General features: G+C 36.4%; 1 protein-coding gene across 4 annotated transcripts in view; it reads left to right on the top strand.

The window, feature by feature from the left end:
- LOC127669152 (ubiquitin-conjugating enzyme E2 G1-like) overlaps positions 1-26,691 on the top strand; it is a 97,597-nt gene that overhangs the window by 54,821 nt on the left and 16,085 nt on the right. For 2 of the 4 annotated variants that reach the window (XR_007974322.1, XR_007974323.1), the window contains exons 5-7: positions 5,489-5,586; positions 19,785-19,847; positions 22,176-22,207. Coding sequence is in view for 1 of the 4 variants with exons in the window: in XM_052163015.1 (XP_052018975.1) it covers positions 5,489-5,586; positions 19,785-19,847; positions 22,176-22,207; positions 23,758-23,820 (256 nt within the window). In the remaining 3 variants the exon portion in view is untranslated. Of the gene's footprint in view, positions 1-5,488; positions 5,587-19,784; positions 19,848-22,175; positions 22,208-23,757; positions 23,875-26,691 lie in introns of those variants that run through there. The other 2 variants (XR_007974324.1, XM_052163015.1) reach the window with 2 other exon arrangements.

Consider the following 26,691-nt stretch of genomic DNA (forward strand, 5'->3'; position numbering starts at 1 on the left):
TGCTTACAAAAGAAAGATAAAGGGCTGGAGAGATGGCTCAGCAGTTAAGAGCACTGACTGCTCTTCCAGAGGTCCTGAGTTCAATTCCCAGCAACTACATGGTGGTTCACCACCATCGTTAATGGGATTTGATGCTCTTTTCTGGTGTGTCTGAAGATAGCTGCAATGTACTCATATATAAAATAAATAAACCTTAAAGGAAGGGGTGGATGGGGGAACAGGGGGAGGGAAGAGGGCTTATGGGACTTTCGGGGAGTAGGGAGCCAGAAAAGGGGAAATCATTTGAAATGGAAGTAAAAAATATATCGAATAAAAAAAAAAGATAAAGAAGACAAGGAAAAGCAGACAGACTTAAATGACATTTACAAGGCTGTTAATTCTAAGTACTTTATAGTATGTTCTTAAAAAGCACTTATTGACTTAAGTGCAAGAAAGTGATCTTGTAGTTATTTCAATAATGTGAAGAGGATAGACTGATTGAAAATAAGTTGGCATGGATTTGAGTGGTATTTAAATCTCAGTGATAGTGGTCTGAGGTGTTAACTCAGAGAAAGTGTTATGCCAAAATTCTGTAAAAATATGGAATGCTGTTTTGTGATAGTATAACTAACCTTCACTTAATTACTAAAGGACACTCCACACTATTTACAGTCTGTGTAATCAGTGCCTAGTACATTTAAGTGTTACTTTAAGACTGATAGTTGCCATGGCTGTTACAGAGAGAAACATCTTGAAAAACAAAACAAAAAGATTGATAGTTACTGAGTATTTATGTAGTGTGATGGCTTATATGCTTGTTCCAAGCAGTGGCACTATTAGGAGGTGTGGCCTTGTTGGAATAGGTGTGTCACTGTGGGTGTGAGCTTAAGACCCTCACCCTAGCTGCCTCGAAGTCAGCCCTACTAGCTGCCTTCAGATGAAGATATATAACTCTCAGCTTCTCCTGTACCAGTGAGTATCTGGATTCCTGCTTTGATGACAATGGACTAACCTCTAAACTGTAAGCCAACCCCAATTAAATATTGCCTTTTATAAGACTTGCCTTGGTCGTGGTATCTGTTCACAGTAGTAAAACCCTAAGACATGTAGTTATTTTACCCATCTTCACCTAGCATAATGTTTTTAAAATCTGTATCCAATATTGAATTTTTCTAGTGCTGCCAAGAATAGATTTTCTTAGCCAGGTTTGGTGGTGCATGGCTTTAATCCCAGCATTTGGAAGGAGGCAGAGACAAGCTGATCTTTGAATTTGAGGCCAGCCTAGTTTATAGAGAGAATTCTAGGACAGTCAGTGCTACAGAGAGAAACCCTATCTTGACCCAAACCGCTTCCTCCAAGTAACTTTTCTTATGTGTATAACATTTGGAAAGAAAGGACCAAGCTCTTTAGGCAAGTGCTGGACCACTGACAGATTCTGAACCCCAAAATAGAGTTTTTTGTTTTTGTTTTTGTTTTTAATTGAAAAGGGGGTCTTGATATGTAGTTTGGGTTACTTTAAATTCAGTAGGCCTTCTGCCTCACACTTTCCAATGCTAGATTATAGGCATGTGCCATACCCAGTTAAGACTTTTGTGATTTAGTTTACAAAAATAACAAAAGGAGGTTTTGTGCCAGAAATATGACCTTGGTTTTCAAATGTTCAGCAGTTGGTTATATAATTCCTTAACATCATGTTAATTGTTCTACCAATACTTTCTACATGGAGAAATATTTTTACTTCACTGCTACTTCAATGTCTTTTTTCTTCCCCATAGTCAAATCTTTTTATGTGTGAACAATAATAAATACAGTCTGTCTGTCTACTTTGTGATTTTTACCTATGAGTTTTTTAGTTCCTCTGTCCTAACTTGACACTGAAAGTTTGTATACTCACAAATTGGCTGCCACTAAGCCAGGTGGGTTTTTTTTTTTAATTTTTTTATTTATTAATTATTTTATTTATTTATTTATTTATTTATTTATTTATTTATTTATTTATTTATTTAAGGTGGTTTTTTGGGGGAGTGGGTAAAGTGAGGTAGGAGAGGCACAGGTAGATGATCCTTAGGTAAAGTAGAGGATAAGTGAATCCATTTAAAAAAAACATTTGAGAACTAGCTTAATTATTAGAAAAACATCTGCCTTAAATTTTTTTAGGGCAACACTATTAAGTAAATTTGACAATTACTTATTTAATTACACAATTTAGAGGGGCAGTAGCTACTTTTTAGCATGAGAATTCCAGTCAGATATTGTGAAGCTTTTGAATGAATTAAATCAACCAAAATGAAGTGACCTGGGAGAAATGAGGTGCAGATATTTTGTAGAGACTTTTCTAATACCCCTTTACATATATTCTTGGCTCTTTTATGGATTTCTAGCTTTCTCAAATTCTGTCTGTCTACTTATTTTCTACTCTAATTTTAAAATGCTTATTTTTAAGACTAATTACTTTCTTTTTAATCCTTGATATCTGTGCTACATTTTATGTTCATCCCTCCATGGGAAAAAAACAGCTTTTAAAAAAACTAAAAAGATTGTGTTCATGTGTCTGAATGAGTAATATAAACATCACATGGGTGCAGGTGCCCCTGGAGGCCTGAAGAAGGCACTGGATCCCTGAAATTGGAGGACCAGGCAGCTGTGAGCTGCCACATGCAGATGCTGAGAACTGAGCCTTTGCAAGAGTAGTAAGTGCTCTGTGTCATTCCTCCAGCCTTACATCGTTCCTTTTTCATGGTTATGCTTTATACTAGCTTTATTTTATTTTATTTTTTCACTTCTAGCTAATTTCTGATGACTTATTATTTGGAGGCCGGGTCTCATGTATCCAAGACTAGCCTTCAGTACCTTGCTATATATTAGAGGACCTCTGTTCCTAGTTGTCTTTCTGCTAGTCTCCTCCCATTGCCTCAGAAACTAGTTTTATTCCTTTTTTAGAGACCTTTATTTGTATTATGTACCACCCTCTTTTAATCCCCCACCCTTAAAATCAAGAGAAAAGATCTTTCTCAGGCTGATATGGTCTTTATTATTTGACTAGGCTGGCCTTGAACTTATGAGAATCACCTTGAATTGCCAAGCATGCACAACCACACAGACTCTCCATATATAAATGTTAATTTTTTCACCAAATTATCCCCTTCATTGTGCGCTTTACCATTTTTCCATTTAATCTTTTATGAACTTTTTCTTACTGTTTTCATCAAGTGTGATTTTCTTTTCAGACTCTGAGCCCTCAGCTTACCTCCTTACTATTTGGAAATATTTGATATTAATAGCACGCCCTAGTTCCCCACGTCCCCTTTAATGTTTACCCTGTGCATGCAGTGCCTATGGAGTCCAGAAGAGGGCGGCTGATAGCCTTGGAATTAGAGTTACAGATGCTTGTCTCTGTGTGTGTTGGGAATTAAAGCCTGGTTTTCTGGAATATCAGCTAGTTCCCTCAACTGCTAAATAATCTCAAACATTTTTTAAGCAGAAAAAAGTAATAAAATCCAGTATTTATAATTAAAATTTCAATCTGTACTAAAATGTGCAAAGCACATTAAAAGGATCCCATGTCTTATATCCTACAGTTGATAACTGTTACATGTAACGTGTTGTTCTTATTGTTATTATTGCTGTTATCATCATCATCATCATCATCATTTGATTTTGTTTTTGAGACAGGATTTCACTATGTATCTTTGGCTGTCCTGGAACTCACTCTGGAAACCAGGCTGGCTTCCAACTCAGAGCCTGGCTTTTTTCTTTTGAGATAGGATCTCTGCCATTTTTTCTTTCCTATATTCTTTTTTTTAAAGATTAATTTATGTTTATGAATGCACTGTAGCTATTTTCACATATATCAGAGGACATCAGATCCCATTACAGATGGTTGTGAACCACCATGTGGAACTGAACTCAGGACCTCTGGAAGAGCAACCAATGAGTGCTAGAACTGCTGAGCCATCTCTCCAGCCCCTCACTTTTTTTTAGTATACATATATAGCAATATCTCTATTCATAATCCCGCACTACAATCCTCCAAGCTCATAACCACAGTGACTAGAGACTTCCCCCAAACTTGAAGGATGAAGAACAGCATTCTGTTGAGTGTTAACATTACACATGGGCTTAAACAGACCAGCAAATAGTCAGCAGGATTGGAACCTGTGCTTGGAGAAGGGATTTCTAGTCTATTGCCTTAACCACTTGGCTGTGACCACAGCTGTGTTTCTATTTTTATGTCAGTGTACAAACATCTGTCCCCATCTTTTAAAAATTACTTATTAGTGTGAGTGTGCATAATGTGTATGTGGGTATGTGCTCCACAGCATAGATAAAGAGGCCAGGTGACAAATTTGTAGAGTTTGTTCTTTCCATCCATCTTTTAGTAAGTTTTGGTGACAGAGCTCAGGTGTCAGGCTTGTGTATCAAGTGCCTTTATTTCCTGAACCATCTTATCAGTCTAATACACACCTTTTAGAGATTGGGTCTTGCTGTGTAGCCCAGGATGACCTTGAGCTAGATATCAGGTGCTAGAATTCCATGTGAATATCACCATTTAGTCATTTTTGCTTCCTAAGGCTGACTTGATTTCTTCTAGCTGTATGGACAGTTAATTGTGAGTTGCCATTTGGGTGCTGGGAATCAAACCTATATCCTCTGCAAGAATAAGTACTCTTAACAATTGAATAATTTCTGTAGTCTCCAGTTAGCATTCACATAATTCATCTGCTCAGGGATTGCTATTCACAGTGGACTGGGTCCTCCCATGTCAGTCATCAGTCATGACAATCTTTCACAGACATTATCATAGGCAAATATGACCCAGAAAATTCTTTAATGGAAGTGTTCTCCTTTCAGGTGGTTCTAGGGTCAAGTCGATAATAAAAACTAACCAAGACACAAGCCATTTTCAGAGTGTTACTGGGTAGTACATTAGATAGTACAGACAGAGTATCAATATTGCAGCATTTCCATTCTGGAAAGTTAGTAGTATAAAACCTCTCTGGGAGACGTTTTTATTTATTACTGTCCTTCTAATGAAGTTTTAATATATGATGAAATGAACAAACGAGATAAATAGAAGTATGGCAATCTGATACCAGAAAGGGAAATCACAAAATATATGCCTAAACTTTAAGATGAGAAAGAGGTCTGGGTATGACCAGAGCATAGAAGAAAGATTATTTGAAACCAATATAGAAAATTCAGCAAATTGAATCATGTAGACAAGATTAAACTTCCTGAATTTCATTTGAAGAGATATACTGAAAAGACTTTTACCATATCACCAATAATCTGATCTGGATACCTCTGTTTCCAAGTTTACTAATTACCTGAGAGTTTAGCAAAGCAGAACTTATAGTAGTTTATTAAATTGTGTATTTGTATTTAGGAAACTAGTATTTTTGTCTACCTTTTTTGTTGGCTTATCATCTGTACCCTTTTATTTGTCTGATTGAGTACTTATAAAGAATAACTTAAATTCATGAACCTGGTTTTTCTTTTATTTTTTCAGTGAAGGTGGTGTTTTTAAGGCTTATCTCATTTTCCCAAAAGATTATCCCCTCCGGCCTCCTAAAACGAAATTCATTACAGATATTTGGCCCCCAAATGGTAAGTTTTCTAATTTTATTTTCACATTTGCAAGTTTAATGATCTGTCACTAAAGATTTCACAACTATCTCAGTAAAAGTGCTAAGTGATTTTATGGTTTTTTTGTGCATATGGTCTTGTAATTGACTCTAAATACAAAGGTTCTTAGGTACTTTCCTTCCTTCCTTCCTTCCTTCCTTCCTTCCTTCCTTCCTTCCTCCTTCCTTCCTTCTTTCTTTCCTTCCTTCTTTCCTTCCTCTTCTTTCCTTCCTTCCTTCCCTTCCTTCCTTCCTTCCTTCCTTCCTTCCTTCCTTCCTTCCTTCCTTCCTTCCTTCCTTCCTTCCTTCCTTTCCTTCCTTCCCTTTTCTTTCTTTTTTCTTAGTTTTCTGCTTTGTTTGGAGATGAGGAGTAGCAGGCTTGAGTTCCAGATCAACACGGACCTCACTATGTAGCTAAAGTTTGCCTTGAACTTTTGGTAATCTTTGTGTCTTAAGTTGCCAATTGGTCGGCTTACAGGCAAGAGCCGCTACCACACTCTGGGAATGTTTACCTAGCATGCACAAAATCTTAGATTTGCTCTTCAACATTGCATAAAATGTATGTGGTGATGATGCAAACATGTACTCTTCTAGCTATATAACAAAGAAAGTTGTAAAGGTGTATCCCAAAATCTTATAGATTGCAGAATTATTTATGTTAGCTAAAAAGTTATGGCTAAAAGTTAGCCATAATACTAGTGCCTATCAGTTGATGAAAGTAAAAGCAAAATACTGCATATACATATAATGAAACGTGATTTGATTTATAAAAGTGTTTGGTATGATTTGGTAACAAAAAAGTGAAACCAGATGCCTTTGGTATCTGTCAGTGTCTGCCTTCACATGCACGGCCATACACAGGCATATGTTCATACATGGAAAATAAATATTTTTTTCAAATTAACAAACAGATGGAAGCAATCATTTAATAATTCCACTTATGAAATTTCAAGAATATGCAACTCTGAAGAGTATATTCATGGTTGTTTAGGACTGCTGGACAGCTTGAAGGGGAGAAGGGTCAATATAGATTATAAAAGAATTTGTGGGGGTGGTAATGACGACAAAAGTTCCTAAAAATGTGTGTGCTTTGGTTGTATAACTGAGAAGTGTACTATATAGAAACAATTGGATTGTATGCTTCAACTAGATGAATAATGTGTTGGGTGTTAAAGTTATTATGGAGATAGCTGGTAAAATTGTTCAGTGAGTTAAAGTTCTTGCCATGGAAGCCTAGTAATCTGAGTTTGATCCCTGGAATCCATATAGAGGTAGAGATCGCATTCCACTAAGTTATGCTCTGGCCTCTGCACATGGTCTGTGGCCTATGTGTTCATAGATACACACAATAATAATAATAAAATAATTTCCAAAAACACTACATAGCAAATAGTAATTTGTGTAGCTTAGATGTATGTCAGTTTAGACCTCTCTCTCTCTTCTGTTGTTGGTTTTTACTTGTTTGTCATTTTGGTTTAGTTTTTTTTTGTTTGTTTGTTTGGTTGGTTGGTTCTTTTATTTTTGAGACAGGTTGTCACTGTAACATTGGCTGGCCTGAAATTATGTATGTAGATCAGGCTGGCATTAAACTCAGAAATTATCCTGCTTTTGCCTGTCATGTGCTGGAATTAAAGATTTGTACTGTCATGCCTAGCTTTCATACAGGGTTTTCAAGTGGATTTAGTATTAGAAATAAATCCATTTGTAAAGAGCAATGAGATGAAAGGGAAAAAATAACAGACAAAACATTGTATGGGGAATTAAGAGCATTTTGGCAAAATAAATGTAAATATTAAGTGTATAGCTAGCTATAGAGTTAATAATTAACATCTCACAGAGAACATAGTTGTCATTCAACATACTTTTGGAAACGTTGCTTAAATCAGAGATCACTAGAATTTAAACAGTGTCAGTATAGAAGAACTTTTGTCTTGAATAAGACAGCCGTAATGGCATCAGTGTTTATTTCTGATGACTATATAAATGACATATTTATTTTAAAAGTGTGATTCGGCATGATTCTAATTTTGGTCATTCAACTTGGAATGCATTCTACCAACATTTAATGATGAATCTTGAAGACATGATAATTGAAATATGACAAATTTAAAAGAACAAAACTGATTGTGTGATTCTGCTTCAGTGAAATATTTAATTAAAATAGAACGGGGCATTTTAGACACTGAAGATTTAGGGAAAGTAAAGAATTTGTATAGGCAATTTGATTTGAGGAAGATGTATAGTTGTTGTAATTGTGTATCATTGTGATTTTTAATTCTTAACTAAGAAATGGAAAAAATTGTAATTTTATTTGCTATATATCGTACAATAAAAATAAATTTCATGTCAACAGATATTAATCTGTTAATTAATGAGATAGATATTCTCATTTTTGAAGTGACGTGTAAAATTAAAATATTTTAAGATTCTATAGCTTTAAATCTAAAATGATTCAAATTTAAATGACTAGTAATTGTTTTTGTTTCTTGAGACAGGGTTTCTCTGTGTAGTCCTGGCTGTTCTGGAGCTCACTCTGTAAACTAGACTGGCCTCTAACTCTTAGAGATCTTCCTGCCTCTGCCTTCTGAGTACTGGGACAAAAAACATTCACCATTACTGTTCTACCAAATGATTGCTTTTTAAAAGTCATTTTCTTTTAAAATTGTTATTATTATTATTGTGGTGTTTGCTTATGTATGTATGTATGTATGTATGTATGTATGTGTGTATGTATGTATGTATCCACCCATCCTATCTATCTATCTATCTATCTATCTATCTATCTATCTATCTATCTATCATCTATCTATCTATCTTATCTATCTATCTTATCTATCTATTATCTATCTATCATCTATCTATCCTATCTATCTATCTTATCTATCTATCTTATCTATCTATCTTATCTATCCTATGTATCTATGTATCTATCTAATCTATCTTATCTATCATCTATCTATCTATCTTATCCGTCTTATCTATATATCTTATCTATCTATCTTATCTATTCTACCTATCTTATCTATCTATCTTATCTATTTATCTATCTATCAGGTCTTATCATCTACCCTTGGCTGGCATGGAACTCAGAAATCTGTCTGCTTCCACCTCCTATTTTATGTGATTAAAGGCATGGGCCACCACACTATATTATTATTAATTTGTTCTGTGTGTATGGGTGCTTTGCCTGCATGTAGGTGGGTCCTTGTATATGTGTACCTGGTGCCTCAAGATCACAAAAGTGGGTTTTGTATATCCTAGGACTACAATTATATAAGGTTGTGCTGCCACATAGTTGCTGGGAATCAAACTCAAGTCCTCTGGAAGAACAGCGAATTCTCTTAACAATGGAGTAATCTTAACAGACCCATTAATGATTTGGGGGTTGGGGGTTGATACAAGGTCTCATGCATTCCAGGCTGGCCTTGATCTTGTAGCTAAGGATATCCTTGAACTACTAATCTTTCTATTTATGTTTACCTCTTGAGTGTTGAACTTATAAATATGTGCTGTCATGACTGGTTTATAGGATGCTGGATGTGGGACCAAGGCTATGCATTCTGGGCAAGTCCTCTTTTCTCTGAGCTACATATACCCTTCAGTTCCTATCTTCCAAATCTTGATCTTAAGTAGATTCCTTCTGATGGAATTATATACAATTATTCAATCTCATTTTTTCAAAGACAGTTCCTTATTTTGTAAAACGTAGTGGAAAACAAAAACAACATTTTAGGCGGAATGTTACAATGTTTAATACTGTTCCTTTTTTATTTGTTAATTCCATTTTGTTGGATTTCACAAGCCATGGGAGTGGGTTAAGAAGAGAAACCTCAGTTAAAGGAAAGTTTCTGTATAAATCAGCAAAAACATGAGTTTTTGATTACATGTGAAGAGTAATTTTGCTTTACAGTAGGGCTTCCAAAAGTACTTGTTGGATTGATTAATTTTATATCCCTTGATATACAAACACCCACCCTCCCTCCTTTCCTCCCTCCCTCCTTCTGTTTCTGTCTCTCCCTATTCCCTCAGTCTCCCTGTGTTCTTTAACCATGAGTTGGGATAGGAAGATTGCTAACAGGGACAGTTAAAACTCTTTCAAAACAACAGCCAACCAAACAAGCATACATATGTTATTACTGATTGAAATCTTTTTATACTCTGAAAATTTATTTATTCCTACTTGTTTTGTAAACTTCTTCAAGTAATAATAGTATTTTTGACAGAAGACATTTACTGTGAAAAGTTACTTTTATTAATTGCTGATATAATTATTTGAATATGTTTATAGATTAACACTGTAGGATTTTTTGAGAATATTTACTTTTGGATAAAATAGTGCAAAGTGAGATATAGTTGTGTCTTTCTTTATCCCCTATAAAATTGAGGATATTTCTGTATTTCTACCCCACTGACTGTTACTATATGGAACTTGCATTTAAAATGAGTTTGTGAAGTAGATTATGAGTATCACTTATTTATTTTAAAGCTTTTGTTATTGTGTATATTTATGTTTATGAGTGTTCTGTGTGCATATATGTATGTGTACCATGTACCTATGGATGTAGGACAAAGGTGTTGGCTCCCCTGGAAGCAGAATTACAGATGATTGTGAATTGCCTTGTGGGTGCTGGGAATTAAACTTAGGTCCTCTGCAAGTGCCCCAGTGTTATTAACCACTGCAACATCTCTCTAGCCCCTATTTTATTATTTTTAGTATGTGGATGTTTTGCTTATATATATATATATATATATATATATATATATATATATATATATATATATATATATATATATGTGTGTGTGTGTGTGTGTGTGTGTGTGTGTGTGTGTGTGTGTGTGTGTGTGTGTATACCACATGCATGCCTGGTATCCACAGAGGCCAGAAAAGGGTGTCAGATTCTCTGGGACTGTAGGGTGTGAACTCTCATGTGAGTTCTCAGAATCGTACTCTGGTCTTCTGTGAGAGCAGCCAGTGTTTCTAAAGATATATTTATTTATTTTATATATGTGAGTACACTATATCAGACTTAGGACACACCAGAAGAGGGCATCATATCTTATTACATTTGGTTGTGAGCCACCATGTGGTTGCTGGGAATTGAACTCAAGACCTCTGTAAGAGCAGTCAGTGCTCTTAGCCACTGCCATTTCTCCAGCTCATGGCCAATGCTTCTAATCACTGAGATATCTCTCCAATGTGTGTCTTTCTTTGAGTCTGTTAATTTTTATTATTATTACATCACCCTCCCCCTTTAAAATTTTTATTTGCTGAACCTTGAGGACCATCTTAACTAGAATTTGAGAAAGACAACTGTAAATGCTGAGAATAAAGCATTGGAGAAGTAGAAAAGAGACGGCATGTCCTTTGAATCAGGGACAGCAGTGGAGGTCTGCAATTACTTGTAATTTTAAAGAATGTAAAATATAGTTAATCTGTAACATTCTTAAAAGTTAGTAGATTACATTTAGGAAATCTCCATGTAAATAATGTTTTATATGCATAAGTAACAGATTATGCATTTGTAATAGATTATGTGTAACCAAATTTAAACAATTCTTATTCTATAATTTTACAGTTGATAAAAATGGTGATGTTTTGCATTTCTATTCTTCATGAGCCTGGGGAGGATAAATATGGTTATGAGAAGCCAGAGGAACGCTGGTTACCTATCCATACTGTGGAAACCATCATGATTAGTGTCATTTCTATGCTGGCAGATCCTAATGGAGACTCACCTGCAAATGTAGATGCTGCGGTAAGGTATTTGCCTAATAACTGCTCCTTCTATCCTTTACCCTTTTTATTCTCTCTTAATAAAACTCAACGTGAAACTTACTACGTACATGCATCTCTTTGTGTCCACATTTTCATAAAAATAAAAATTTATTATGTATAATGGATTATTTTGTATAATCTATGTATAATGGATTATTTTGAAATATGTAGGATAAATACGGTTATGAGAAGCCAGATATTGCACAATATCTAGATACTGAGCCATAGCAAATTTGATCTAGTTGGCATACATTAATTCCCTCACTAATTTTTTAGTAAGAACAATTGAAATCTATTCCTTTTCATTAGTATTCAAAATAATGGATTTCATTATGATATATGTTCATAAAATTATCTTGTAGTTGTCTTGGTTTGAGGCCTTTTTTGGTTTATTTATTTATTTATTTTTTTTTTTGGTTTTTGGTTTTTTCAAGACAGGGTTTCTCTGTGTAGCCCTGGCTGTCCTGGAACTCACTCTGTAGACCATGCTGGCCTTGAACTCAGAAATCTGACTGCCTCTGCCTCCCAGAGTGTTGGGATTACAGCCATGCGCCACCACCGCCTGGCTGAGGCCTCTTTTTTACTTTGAAAAAATAAAAATTAAAAATTACTATTGTCTCTGCATTCTTTGAATTGTTGTTATAGGAAAGAGAAATAAAGGCTAATTAATTTTGTGAGCATTTCCTGGTATCTACTTGTTTATTAAAAGTTGGTTTTGTTGCCGGGCGGTGGTGGTGCACGCCTGTAATCCCAGCACTCTGGTAGACAGAGGCAGGCGGATTTCTGAGTTTGAGGCCAGCCTGGTCTACAGAGTAAGTTCCAGTACAGCTGGAGCTACACAGAGAAACCCTGTCTCGAAAAACAAAAAACAAAACAAACAAACAAACAAAATCCAACATGCCTTCATGATCAAAATTCTATGGTCAATAGTACTAGAAAAAGCATACGTCAAACCCAAAAAAAAAGAAAAACAAAAGGCCAGGCGGTGGGCGCACACCTGTAATCCCAGCACTCTGGGAGGCAGAGGCAGGCGGATTTCTGAGTTTGAGGCCAGCCTGGTCTACAGAGTGAATTCCAGGACAGCCAGGGCTATACAGAGAAACCCAGTCTTGGGGGTGGGGGTGGGGAACCAAAACCCAAAAACCAACCAAACAACAACAACAAAAAGCATATGTCTGTAAATTAAAAAGCAGAACCCTTTCTGCTTTGCTTTGTCTGGTCTCAAAATAGTGTTTCTCTTTGTGTAGGCCCTGCAGGCCTAGCCTGGAACTTGCTCTGTCAACTTGGCTAGCCTCAAACTCACAGTCAGAGAGTTTTTCACTTAAGCCACCAGAAAGAAGTCACAGCCACATGTTTTTCTCCTGCTTTTTGTCTATTTCTTTTAAGTGCCAGATGAACCAAACCTTTTAAAAGTTTTTTTTTTTTTAATCAAAATGCATAACAATAGCTGGGCTACAGAGTGCATTCCAGGATAGCCAGGGCTAGCTACACAAAGAAACCCTGTCTCGAAAAATCCAAAAAAACGTAAGCAAGAAGGCAAGCAAACAAACAAGGAAGGAAGGAAGGAAGGAAGGAAGGAAGGAAGGAAGGAAAGAAAGAGAAAGAAAGAAAGAAAGAAAGAAAGAAAGAAAGAAAGAAAGAAAGAAAGAAAGAAAGAAAGAAAGAAAGAAAAAAAAAAGAAAGAAAGAAAAAGAAAGAAATTAAACTGATTACAAATGTTCCTTCTCTGCATATCCAACCACTCCCAGATATTAACATTTTACAAATGTGTTCTTTTTTTTTTTTTTTTTTTTGATTTGATTTGATTTTTTCGAGGCAGGGTTTCTCTGTGTAGTCCTGGCTGTCCTGGAACTCACTCTGTAGACCAGGCTGGCCTCGAACTCAAAAATCCACCTGCCTCTGCCTCCCAGAGTGCTGGGATTACAGGCGTGCACCACCACCGCCCGGCTCTACAAATGTGTTCTTGATATTGAATTAACAAAACTTCCTTTAAGAATAGAGGATTTCGCCGGGCAGTGGTGGTACATACCTGTAGTCCTAGCACTCTGAGAGGCAGAGACATGCGTATTTCTGAGTTTGAGGCCAGCCTGGTCTACAGAGTGAGTTCCAGGACAGCCAGGTCTATACAGAAAAACTCTGTCTCGAAAATTCAAAAAAAAAAAAAAGATTAGAGGAATTTGATCCTCTGTACTAGGGAGGGTAAAACTAAAGAATATGGTAGGCATTTTGCCTATGGTATCTGTTCATATGTGGTCACAGGTGATTGTGAGCCCCTATAAAGGTACTAGATACAAATCCTTTTTTTTTTAAACAATCATTCAGTACTCTAAATTGCTGGAGCCAGTGGGACATTTCTCTAGCCCATGAAGGGATTTTTGTGTGTGTGTGTTTGTGGGTGTGTTTGTGTGTATCTGTCTGTGTTGTTTTCTTTAAGTGTATAGAATGATAGTAGACTGCAGAGTTGGTTAGGTTCAACTCTTGTTTCCTTTTTTTTTTTTTTTTTTTTTTTTTTTGGTTGTTTGAGACAGGGTTTCTATGTATAGTCCTGACTGTCCTGGAACTCACTCTGTAGACCAGGCTGGCATCAAACTCAGAAATCTACCTGCCTCTGCCTCCCAGAGTGCTGGGATTACAGGTGTGTACCACCACTGCCCTGCTCCCTGATGACTTTGAACTTAGAGATTTCCCTGTCAAAATCTTCTGGGATTCATAGCCACTGTGTCTCAAGATCTCTAAGCCAAGATCCAGGTCAGAGTTCATTCCAGATATAGTCAAGTTGACCACCAGGGATAGCTGCTACATGGAATATAGTTGGTCTTGCCAGTTGCTTCTTGCCAGTTACTTCAGTCCACTTCACAGATAAACTAAAGTGAGGTGGGGTTTAATTTCTGGAAAACTTGATTTGTTTACTTCTAGTTTGTTCTTATTTCTGAGATACTAACCCCTTATATAGAGATCAGAATATTTGGAAGATTTGTAGACTGCAGTCCTCATTCTTTTAGTATGGTGGTTGTTAAAAACATGGCTACTTTTCAGCCACTCCTCTGGAGTTGACAGATTGGTCTCAGAGTGGAAAGAACCCCATTTGGGGAGAAGTAGCAGATCTTTGTAAATTTTGTTCTCTTCTGATACTTGACTAATTTCCATTACTTGGGAGGTGTCTTTGGTTGGGACAATTTTGTATAGAAAACAGTTTTAGTTTCTTGTGGGCTTTGCTTGGTGTTGTTTTTCCTTCAATATAGACACCAAGCTCACAGCCTCTTGAAAGACAGGCAAGTACTGCACTCCTGATCCATATCTATAGTCTAAGCATCTATCTGAGTATCAGACCTGTCTACCCTCCTTATGACACCATCAATAAGGATTTTCTCACTGGCTTTTCACAGCAGAAACCTTGGTGAGCATAGGTGCTCTTAAATGAGCAATCAAATGAATTACTATTTTTAATTTTTTATGTATGTATGTATGTATGTATGTATGTATGTATGTATGCATGTATTCATTCAGAACAGATACTGTTTCTGTAGCCTAGCCTGGTCCTGAGCTCATTATGCAAATGAAGCTGTCCTTGAACTCCTGATTCTCCTCATTCTACCTCCCAGACACTGAAATTATAGGTGTAATACCCCATACCTGGCTTTAAATTTGAAGATATATTTTATTATCAGTAGAGAAATCGCATGAGGAGATTGCTCGCAGCTTGCTAGTTTCCAGGCAACCTAGGGTCTTTGTCATTCTCAGCCGACCAAGACAGAGGAGACACTTCCTCACGCAGAGAACCTGATGTTCTCCCAAGCAAGCTGCAAACCTGAGGAAGTGACCTTCCTGTTCCCCTTCCCATGAGAAAGTAACTTTGCTTATAGTTTAATAGACATCATGATGGGCAGCAATGCAGCAAGCAGCAGGCGTGGCAGCTGGAGTAGAATGCAGAGAGCTCACATCTGCAGGCACAAAGTGTGAAGCAGAGAAAGCAGACTGAATATGGCAACAGTCTTTAACCTCTCAAAGCTGACCTCTGGGGACTCACTTCCTCCAGCAAGGCCACATCTGTTAATCCCTTCCAAGGAGCACCACCAGCTAAGTGTCCAAATCTCTGAGTCTGTGGGGGACATTCTTATTCAGTTACATTAATGACTGTGACATACACATTAGCAGAATTCTCAAGTCATTTGCTTGTAAAAGTAGGTGTATAGATTCAGAGTTTCTTGGAAACAGTAATTTTGTAATAGGAATTTCTCTGACTCTTAAGGGATAAAGTTTTCAGGACTGGTAAATAAGCTACTTAAGGAGAATATGAGAGAAACACATGGCAGTTCTGGGCTTGTAATGAATACACCATTGAACACCCTCACACCTGCCTGGAGCAAAATTGAAAGCAAAACTCTTCTGTTCGCAGGATTAGTAATTTATTCTCAGGGCCTTTTCCATATGCCCCTAAAACATTTAAATTTTCTTTTTTACTCCTATGACTTAGCTGACAACTTCTGTGTGTCTTTAGCCATATTTCATGTATATAATATGTCATTAATACAAATTTCAGAAAGAGAAACCATTTCAAAAACTAAAGAGTCATGTGTGTGGATAAAATATGTTTTAAGTGTTAAAGATTTTATAAATCTTACAAAAGCTAATTTGACTTTAATAGGGTATTTAATGCTTCATATAATAATCTTTGATATAAACATGCATAATTACCAAAAGCAGTGTAAATATTGTATTAATTTCATAAATGTAATGCAGTGATAGTCTAAGTTGTGGCTAGAAAAATTTGACTTTCTGCCTCTTTTGGTCTAATAATAAGCTTACTAGTTAGTCCCTAAGACTGAAGCTAGAGACGTGTCAGTGTTTGGTAATCCTGGTGTTGTATGGTACAGTTTAGTTCTGCCAGTGTTTTCTGTCCTCTGGCCCCCTCTTCCCTTATCTGCCCTCATGGCTCTGCTCTTGTCTGCCTCTACCCAGTCTGCAGGTCCTCACCCCTCTGCTATCTCCCAGTAAACCTCCTCACACCTGATCTCTTGCATGTAGTAATTTCTCAAGAGCACATCTTGGCATGGGTGTGCAGTAATACCCCCTTGCTGTATTATATTTCAGCCTCATGTATTACATATTTTATCCTGATAATCAGTCCCTTGTGCTGTGTTCTTTTAATGAACTTCTCACGGGGTGCAGTTTGTATGGCAGGTGTGTTATACTGTGTGTGTTTTCTTGATTGGCTAGTATGACCTAGTTTAAGAGCCATTTTCTGTCAGATGATGAAGGATGTTAGCATTCTGTCCAAACTCCATCCCATCGTTACCTGGCAATAGCCAGGTAGGCCTGACCCACTATAAAAGAGCCTGGTTGCCCCCTCTTTGCTCTCTTGCCCTCTTGGTCTCTTGCTCCTCCCTTGCTCTTTTCCTGCTTCCCTTTTTCTCTTCTCTCATTGCCTTCCCCCCTCTCTCTCCACGTGCCATGGTTGGCCTCTACATCTCTACTCTACTTCTCTAGTGTCTCTTTCTCTGCCTCTACCACCCTCTTAACTCCCCTCCCCATGCCCTTAATAAACTCTATTCTATACTATACCATTATGTGGCTGGTCCTCAGGGAGAAGGGATGCCTTAGCATGGGCCTGCTGAGGCACCCCATTCTCCCATACCTCACCACATCACCATAGAACATATCCCCTCGCTCTGTATCTTTCTACAAACACTCCAAAGGGAATATTTTAGTAGATTGTTTAACTAAGTAGTGGTAACAAGTAAGTGACTGTTAATTTGATTTATTGATGTTTTATGCAAAGTGAATGTTAAGTGCCGTTATTCAGGAGGGCATGGATTCATTCTCTATAGACCTCACTCAGCCAGTTGAAAGGTTGAAATGTGTTTAAATATGAGGCTTAAACTGTAGGGAGGAAGTTCTCTGGACAGATTGTACTGATAAAGCATCCTGAAAATAATGCATTTGACAATATTTACTTGGCATTAATCTTTTGTCTTCCGTTAATTGGACATTTGAATTTTCAAATTTCCCATTTCCCTTGATAAATATCAATGAAGAGTACATTATTATATAAAATTGACTTAATTTTTTCTACCCACCACGAGGCAGGGCTGTTCGAGGAAGCAATCTGAGAATGATGACTGGGAAAATGGGTGTGTTTAATGAATAAAGACAGTTACATGTCTAGAGAATTATTTTCTTTTTAGTTTATGATATGGTTTCAGGTATGATGTGACTTTATACACCAACTCTGTGTTTTCAGTGTTCATAAACTGTAACCCTTAAAGTTCACTTTACTGTCAAGAATTTTGTCCTGAGGAAGTAGATATTTTGCATAGAACAATGTAACGTATTTTAGTTTATCTCAGCATTGCTGGTAATACTGAGAATTAGGAACATTGCACAAGTATCTAGTACATAGTGTCATCTGTTTCTCTGGGCTATGACTCTTAATGTATGTGATTATTAGCACTCTTTAGTCCTTAGCAGTCCTTAGCAGTCTTTAGTCCTTGTTATAGAGACAAAAGCTAGAGCTACATTTTCATTAGTATAGTATTGTACTGTTGTCTCTGTGATGACTGAAACTAACTATTAGGGACAGGTTTGTTGAGTTAAAACTAAGTACTAATCAATCAAAATATTTGCTATGCTTAATGAGGGTAGATCATATTGTTTATAATTACAAGTTTTGCTGGTAAAGTGTTACTTCAGAGTCTATCCTAGTATAGGTTTTAGAGTTAGTCTCTAGAAAATGCAAAATTTTCTTCAATGTACCTTGGCAAATTTAATTTCTAGACTTCGGTCACATATACTCTGAGAAACAAAAAATTGTTTAAAAATATCATTGCTTTTTATAATCACTAGTTAAGAAACTCCTTAATTCTCTGTAGCACCTTATTCATGTGGAAGGAAATGAATGAGAAAACAATTGCAGTAATTACTATTTATTTCTTAATATTTGGTCTTATTATTTGGTATGTTTGTTTCCCTCTGGTGTTGGATTTAGAAAATTGTGGTTCTTTTATTATTAGTTTTTTATTAGTATTTATTATTGGCCTTTTTATTAGTCTTTACTAGTATTTATTATTGGTCTTTACTTAGTAGGGAGGGGCTGACCGCACAAATATCCTTGGCTTTTGTGGTTTTTTGCCCTCTGGATCTTTTGTCTGGCCTATAGCCTTCAGCATGTGTGTTGATATTAGGCAGCCTGCAGTGTAAGCATTTGGGAGAGCTGGTTTGTCTGTCCTGTGCCCTGTTTAGAAGTGTGGTGGGGGGATATTGGAAATTCGAAAGCTGCAGGGGAAGTTTGGCTTGCAGCTGAAATGCCTAGATCAGTCTGCTGTGTCTGTGAAGAAAGCTTTGGAAAGATAGCTGTTGTTGTTCAATTGCTGATCTTCAGCTGTGAATGTTGCTTTTCAGGCAGCATTGATTTTGGGTCCTTGAATTTTTCTCAGGCTCAGGGAACCCCAACTATGCTGTGACATTGGCGCCACCTTGTGGCCCAGCTCAGGGCTGCGTTGTTACCTCTGGTTGTTTAGGATATAGGGGGCTGGATTTTCCTCTCAATTTAGTTCAGTTCTAAGCTGGATATAAGGTGCACGAATTTGTTGCTAAAATTTCCAACCCTTATAGCCCATATAAATGACACATAATCCAAATATTTTAATTATAAGTCATTTGTCTTCATTGGCAAAATACTTACTTCCCAATCACTAAGATTTGTGCTTTCTCCCATCCATGTGGTCCATAGTGGCTTCCTCCTCTCCTCTTCCTTCTCTTTTTCTTCCTCTACCTGCTCCCCCTTTTGAACCTCCAATCCCACCTTTCCCCTCCACTACTCAATCATAGACTCTAACCTTTGATTGACCAATTAAAATAGAGAGAAGGTTCACATGGCATCACCTAAGTACATGATGGTCTGCTTGTGTGGTCTGACTCTTTAATACAAATCCAAATAGTGTTAGTTATTTAAATGTGTGTTTTACTATATTTCTTACACAGCTGTTTTCCAAATATGCCTTTGTCTAGTCTGCTGTAGCAGCATAGACATGTTTTGTTAACAGTGTATTTTCTTGCCAGTAATACATGCATATTTGTTTGTCAGATATGCTACTATTGATATCTAGAGTCATAATGGTTCAACACTAAAGCTAACTGTCAGAATTTTGTTTTGGTTTTGAGTCAGGGTTTTCTGTATAGCCCTGACTGTCCTGGAACTCACTTTGTAGACCAGGTTACCCTCGAACTCACAGAGATCTGCCTGCCCTCAGTCTCTGAGTGCTGTGGTTTAAGTCCTGCACCTGGCTTGATTTTTTTTAAATACATCATTTTGTTGACTTCTGGGTGTTTGGTGATACCTAGTAAATTTGCACTTTAAATATATTTAAGTGGATCTTCACTTCCTGCTCAATCCTTTATCTTAACAGGCAAGCTTCCTCTGATTTGGAACAAAATAAAAACAGGCTGGTCTTCCCTTGTACCTGACACAGGTAGGTACTAAAATTGTTTTCTTCAAAACAGTTCTATTTGATGCTTTCATTCTGATGTTCTTACTGGTATTCTAATGATTCCAAACTTCTTAATATAAAAATCCTCTAGGAATGTTAGGTTATATAAGTTACAGTAACTATAACTGAAAACTTTGCTACTATGTTTCCCATTAAACTTAACTGTGGCTACCTCAAAATGTCAGGTCATTTCAGTGCTGTATGCACTGGGATTCCAAGCTTTCCTTCTTCATGGGGACTTTATAAACAGCTGAATTTACGAGCTGTATAAACGTGACATTTTATATTCCATTCCTAATCTCCTGTGAGAATGATGCTGATTGGTAAGGGTAATTGAGATTTTTCTAGAAGGCTGTTTCAATAATGCACTCTTAAAAATTAAAATTGAAATAGAACTGTTGTAACTATGTGGTAAACTTAGGGAGATTGTTTTAACATCTATGTAGATTGTCTCATTTGTGTGTGTGGCTAACACTTGTCATCCCAATCCAACAGGAAGCTGTTTTGTGATAGTTGTTACTTAAACTAGATTCTAGTTCAGTTATTTTGACAAAGGTTTTGGTGTCTTTTTTTTGTGGGCAAAAAGTAAGGTTCAAGATTATATGATAGTAATCTTTATAACTGTGGAAAGGGAGGCATAAAGAGGGAGATGCTAATGGGGTTTTAGAAAGTTGCAGGGTCTTTCTATGTGAATGTTTGTTGCTCTTATGTTATTTGTTTGTATATCTAAATAGGCTTTTAGCCAGTAGTTTGGAATATTTCATAATAATGCCATCTGTTATTTGTTTCTTGGTTTTTTTTTAACCAAAGTTCACTTGATCTTGAAAGCTTTAGAATACTATTATGAGTTAGGTCAATGAATGGGAGTAAATTTTTAAATTTATATATTGTAAGAAACCATGTGATAGGCATTTTATTTAAATCTTCTGTGCCCCTTAAATATTTAACATTTTTTAGGTTGTTTACCTTCTGTTTCATAGTACTTTGAACAGTAGAATTGTGATTGTTGTTTGCCTTACATATTCAAGGACCTGAGGTTGATACCTTGTTCTACAAAAGAAAGATCGTGATTAGTGAAATTTACATAGAGAATGGCAAGAGTTTGATTTAGTGTAGCCTGGATCTGAGTCCTTGCTCTGCCACTTTCTGTGACAGGAGCATGCATGGGTGTTTGCCTTTCTTGCCTATTTCCTCTCTACAAGAGGAACGACAGGAATCAGTGATGCCCAGCATACATCTGCTTAAAAGCAGCAGGGAGAAAGGTTCAGTGCCTTGCACCTAGTGGGACTAGACAATCGCCTCACAGTTAGTACGTGAAGTGGCTCAGTTGTTCGGGAGTAAGTTTTTTATTTTGTTTTGTTTTGTTGTTTAAAGCTGATACGCAAGCATATTCTTTGAAATCAGAACTTCTTATATCTTAGAAAGTTCTTAGAGTTTAGATTCTTAGATTTAGGACCTGTACTATTATATTTTGGAACACCATGAGGGGTATTTGTAATAAAATTATTATAAAGTAATATTATCCTAATAGTTGGATTATAATAATCCTTATAAACAATCTCTGGTTTTTCTAAGTCAGTAATTGTCCTTACGAGATAATATTAACTTTCAGCTCCATAAATGCAATAAACGTGCTGCAGAACTAGTAACATCTAATGGTGAAAGAAAAATTCCCTTTGTATGTAGATTTTTGTTTTTTTCTGTGGACTTTTTGAAATATGTCTAATTAGAAGAGTAGTATGATAGCCTAAAAAGTTGGAAATCAAGCAGACTGGAGTTAAATTGCAATTTGGGCATTCATCAGCTGTGGGACTTAAATTACTAGTCTATAAAAGGTGGGGGTAGTAGTAATGTTTTCCATAGTGCTGTGAGAATTAATCTATCCCCCTGTAAACCTCTTTGTTTTAATACTTATCAAGAACACTGGGAGGCAGTAGCCATTGTTATTGTTGTTTCATTAAATAAAGTTTGTAGAGTTGTGCAGAATGGAGCTTATTAAAGCTAAGTATGTGAAACTACACATACCAAAATTGTTACAAATAATCAAATTTATCTTGTAAAATTAAATTTTAAAAGAAGACAATTAGAAAATAGAATAAGAAAGAATACCATGGTGTTGTTAGAAGTGATTTAAAATTCTATCAGATAACTAGAGAAACTGAAATTCATCTATTAAGGTGGTATACAGTCCATAGTATATTCTATATTATGTTATGATACCATTCTTCTTGAATGTGATTTCTAAAATTAACTAATCTGTTTTAAATGATAAGTATTAGTTTGGGTTTGAATGTTCTTTTTTCCTTTTAGGCAAATTGAGCTGGCCCAGACAGCAGAGCTCTGTAAAGCATGTTGATATTGATTGCTTCTTTGTCTCAGGGGCTATAAGAAATATAACAGATCTCAAAGGTCTGTATTCTTGTTTGTTTTAAGAAAGTTGATACATATCAATGTGTGTGTGTGTGTGTGTGTGTGTGTGTGTGTGTGTGTGTGTGTGAATTGATAACAATGTATTCTTTGGAAAGTATTTTGATTTTTCTTAGTCAAATCTATTCCTTTGTTCAAATTGGCTGGAGCCTATATTCACAAGTGTAGGAAAATTAGAAAACTACTGCTTGGTGTAAGCTGAAATATACAGAGAAGAGTATCTTAAATTGAGGACTGTATTATCTCAAATAGATGAGGATATTTTCTGGATATTTTTCATATCTTTTTATTGTTTGTTAACGGAAAATTTCTATTATCCTGTGTCTTCAGACTTTCTGTTCTTCTGTTGAAGTAACTCTCCTCTATGAATGTAGGTAAACATACTAATCTTTGGGTTTTGATAATTTTATACTCTAGAGGTGAGTCATCTGGGCAATCTGCTTTTTTTTTTTAAATGAAATTTTAGGTTTATGTGTGTACTACTTACTAGTATTGAAACATTTATTTAGGATTTTTCCTTAGTTCTTTCTTGACAAGAAAGCTACAATAGTGTTTTCTATTTAAAGTCAGTTTTTCTCTTATGTGAAAATCCTAGAAAATTCTAGATTCCCAACAAGGCTTTATTTTTGTCCTAGGTAGTTGTGACTTAGCTCTGAAAAGTATTATTTTGAATTTGAAAGAATTAGTTTTAGCCTTGGGACAACTTACCTTCTAGTAAATTGTTCTTTTTTCTAGTTTATATGGAGAGGCAAGAAGACTTTCTGTGTTATGTGTTTCTTTGTTCTGAGTCTCCTGCCCTCTAAGCCTGTGGTGTTTTACTTGCACATCAGTTTTACAACATTATTGTTGTCTTGTAATTTTATACATAAAAGGAAATGATACATTAAAGTAATGTTCTTAACCAAAGCAAAATCTGGGGGTCTGAAATTCACATTTGGTTATATGTTAAACATCAGATTTTCATTGCTGTGCATGAATCTCCAGTTTGTTTCTATTGCTATAAAATTAAAAAAAAATAAAATGGGAGGATAAACGTATTTATATCCGAATTGTAAAAGTCTGTTTATAGTTTTTGTTTTGTTGTCTATTCCTACAATTTGAGCCTGGGATCTGAGTTGTCTGCTTTTCATTGTAAGAAATGAAAAGCCATGGAAAACTGACTCTGCTGATTTTAGATTGAGTCGGTTTACAGAAACATTGCTGGAGCCATGCGTGGTGCATGCTTTTAATCCTAGCAGGTGAACATCAGTGAGTTCCTGGCCAGCGTGGTCTACATAGAGAATTTCAGAAGACCCTGTCTTAAAAAACATTAGGTGATGTTATATGGTAATGCTTTTTAAGATTTAATGCATAAGTGATTAAAGAACAAATATTATATAATTAAAATTGCATGAAAAAATTCCATTACATAACTATAACATCCTTTTGTACGTAGAGAAACAATTCAATTTTTTTTTTCTCACAGGAAAAACAGTGGCTCTGTCAGCAACTATGGCACAGGAAGGTCACCTTTTCATCGTGGTGCTAACATCCAACTGGAGTGGCAGTATTACCAAAATAAAATCCTGAAAGGAGAAGCAGGTACACATGAGTGTTTAAAAGCCATAGTAACCTCTGGGTGGCTTCTGGATATTGCTGGTGGTGTTGGTACCTTAGAAGTACAAGTAGAATTAGAATAATTAACAATTTGAAGTTGAAGGTTTTAAGGATGCTAGTGACTGTAGAGAGAATATCTTGTGTATTTTACTAAAAGAAAACTACAGGCTATAGGAAAGTGTAGAATACAAGATGAGACATTCAGAAGGCAGAAAGAATTCTGGGATAGAGCCAGGGATGAGATATTTGCCTGGGAAAATGTGATGAGACTGACACATGGTACCTGAGCCCAGGTAAGTAGTCATGTGTCAGAAAGGAGATTTGAGTAAGTGGGTTATAATGCACTATGGCCTAGTCAGAGAAGACTAGCTATAAGGCCAAGATATTTGTAAGTATACATATTTTGAGTCTGAGTTTTATTTCTGGGAGAATGGGGCTGGGAAGAAGACCTAGGTCCAAACTTCTACAAGTGACAACTTGAATCACAACAAAATCTAAATCTGAGCAGATGACCAGTGCATAGTTATGTTTTCTGGAATTGGATGATGGTGTTTTCCTGAAACCCAATCTACTGTGTATAAATTTAGATTGGGATTGTAAAGCATGGTGTGAATTGTTTTCGTATTAACTAAATAAGTTATTAGCCATTTGGCTTATGTCACAGTGAAGAAACTGAAGTTTGTGTTCTTCAGTATTTTTAAGAATTTAAAGGTAGACACGGTGGTACCTAATCCCAGCCTTTGGGAGATAGCACCAGGAGAACAGTATTTTCAAGGGAAGGCTACAGAGTAGGGAAACCCTGATTTAAGAAAGGACACAACCTCTTTTGGAACCAGAATCTAAATGCCTCATTTGAGTGAACTTGTTTTTTAGAAGAAATATTTTCATAGCTGTCTTAGAAAACTAGTCTCTTCACATTCATAAGACCTTTATGTGTTTTTATTACCTTGCATTACAATTTGAAAGAAATTGGGAATCGTTTCTCATTGGTTTCCTTGTGGAATAAATTGTTAAAACCACAAATCTTTAAAAAAAATCATTCTTTTAGAGAAGCATTTACCAGAAGACTGATCTATAGCACAGTAGAAAGGATCTAGAGTTTGGTTTTATCCAAGTTACTTTGGTTCCCTGTTTTGTCAGATATAAAACACTGGGATTATTTTATAAAAGACCCAGATGAGGCAAAACAGAGTCTGGGCATCTGGATTTCTTTTCTGGAATTAGTCTTTCTTGATTGTAATCATCTGCTTACACAGTGTATTGGGAAGCATAATCGTAGGCACACATTTATACTTTATATATATAATGAGTTTTTCAAGTTTTCTAAGGCTTTTATTAGCTGTTATCTGTTTTCAGAATATTTTGAGATTTAGTGATTTTTGTCAGTAGATCATGGGGTAACTTTCTTAACTTGTTTAGGCCTTGCTTCATTGTTTATGGTTAGTTTCTTAAGCATACCTTTGTACAAGGTGGCAATGGGGTCTCCCTTTCTGGTCTTCTCTAGCTACCAATACTGCTTCCCCTGCTCCTCCTTCAGAGGAACCATGTGGACTGTTTCCTGTGGCTGCCACTTCTGCTATCCACTGGTCTTGTACAAGCATGTTTAAGTTTAGCGGTGGTAGGGGAGTTGTAGGTGGAGCTGAGTGTCGTTTATCACTCCTATCCTACCATAGCCAAGAGCATCCTTTCAGAGGTGCAGGCAAGGGAGAAGGTGAGGGATAAAACCTATGTCTCTCTGGTCTCCAGCCCTCACACGTTGCTTGAGGTTTCTCTTTGTCCTGGAGGGATGGATAGCTAGTTCCTTCAAGCTGGGAATAACACAGTGTCTTGTGGGCAGAGGTGCTAGTCTGCTCATGGAAGGACCTGGTCCTCGTGTTTCTTGTGCCCCAACCCCAACCCATCTCTGTGTTTCATCCTGGGGCACTGGAGAATTGTGGGAACCTTAGCTTCCTAGGCTTGGTGTCCATCTAGATGGAATGTGCGGATCTCTGGCAGCAGGCACTTTCTCCACTCTCTATATTCCCTCAAAGCGTGATGATAATATGGTACATGTTGGGTAGGGGAAAGGCAATGAGAGGCAATCAGTCTCCCCACCCCCACCCCTGTCTCCTTCTGTCTTGTATTTTGCTATGTTTTTTATTTATTTATTTAATTTAATTTTATTTTTTTTAAAACACTCATTTATTTATTATATGTAAGTACACTGTAGCTATCCTCAGATGCTCCAGAAGAGGGTGTCAGATCTCATTACAGATGGTTGTGAGCCATCATGTGGTTCCTGGGATTTGAACTCAGGACCTTCAGAAGAACAGTCAGTGCTCTTAACCTTTGAGACATCTCTCCAGCCCAGTATGTTACTATGTTGGCCAGATTTCTGCCCATCTGGATCATAATTTCCTCCACCCCAGGTCTACCAGATGTCAAATCTGGACTTTTTTTTTTTCTTTATTTAAATGAGGTTTAAGTTGGCCATTTTCCTTAACTTTTCTTTTCCTAAGAGGATTGTCAGCTAGTTGCCTGGTTGTTGTGTATATCACTCTTGGTCTCTAGCATTAGGGCAATGGTGAAGTTGGTATTCTGTTCTCCATGTCACCTTGATTCCTAGTTGACAAGTTGTCCTTTTTATTAAAGCCAAAATTTGTTTTTAGTACAGTACTCATGATACAACAGTGAATAATAAGATGGACCAATTTTTTTTTTAGAAAAGTGGACCGATTTTTAATATTTAATGATTATTTATTAACAATTAGAAAATACAACCATTAACCTTTATTTTGTTCCTTCTTTTTTAATAATAAAAACC

This window comes from Apodemus sylvaticus, chromosome 19, assembly GCF_947179515.1.
Source record: "Apodemus sylvaticus chromosome 19, mApoSyl1.1, whole genome shotgun sequence".
Classification (NCBI taxonomy): domain Eukaryota; kingdom Metazoa; phylum Chordata; class Mammalia; order Rodentia; family Muridae; genus Apodemus; species Apodemus sylvaticus.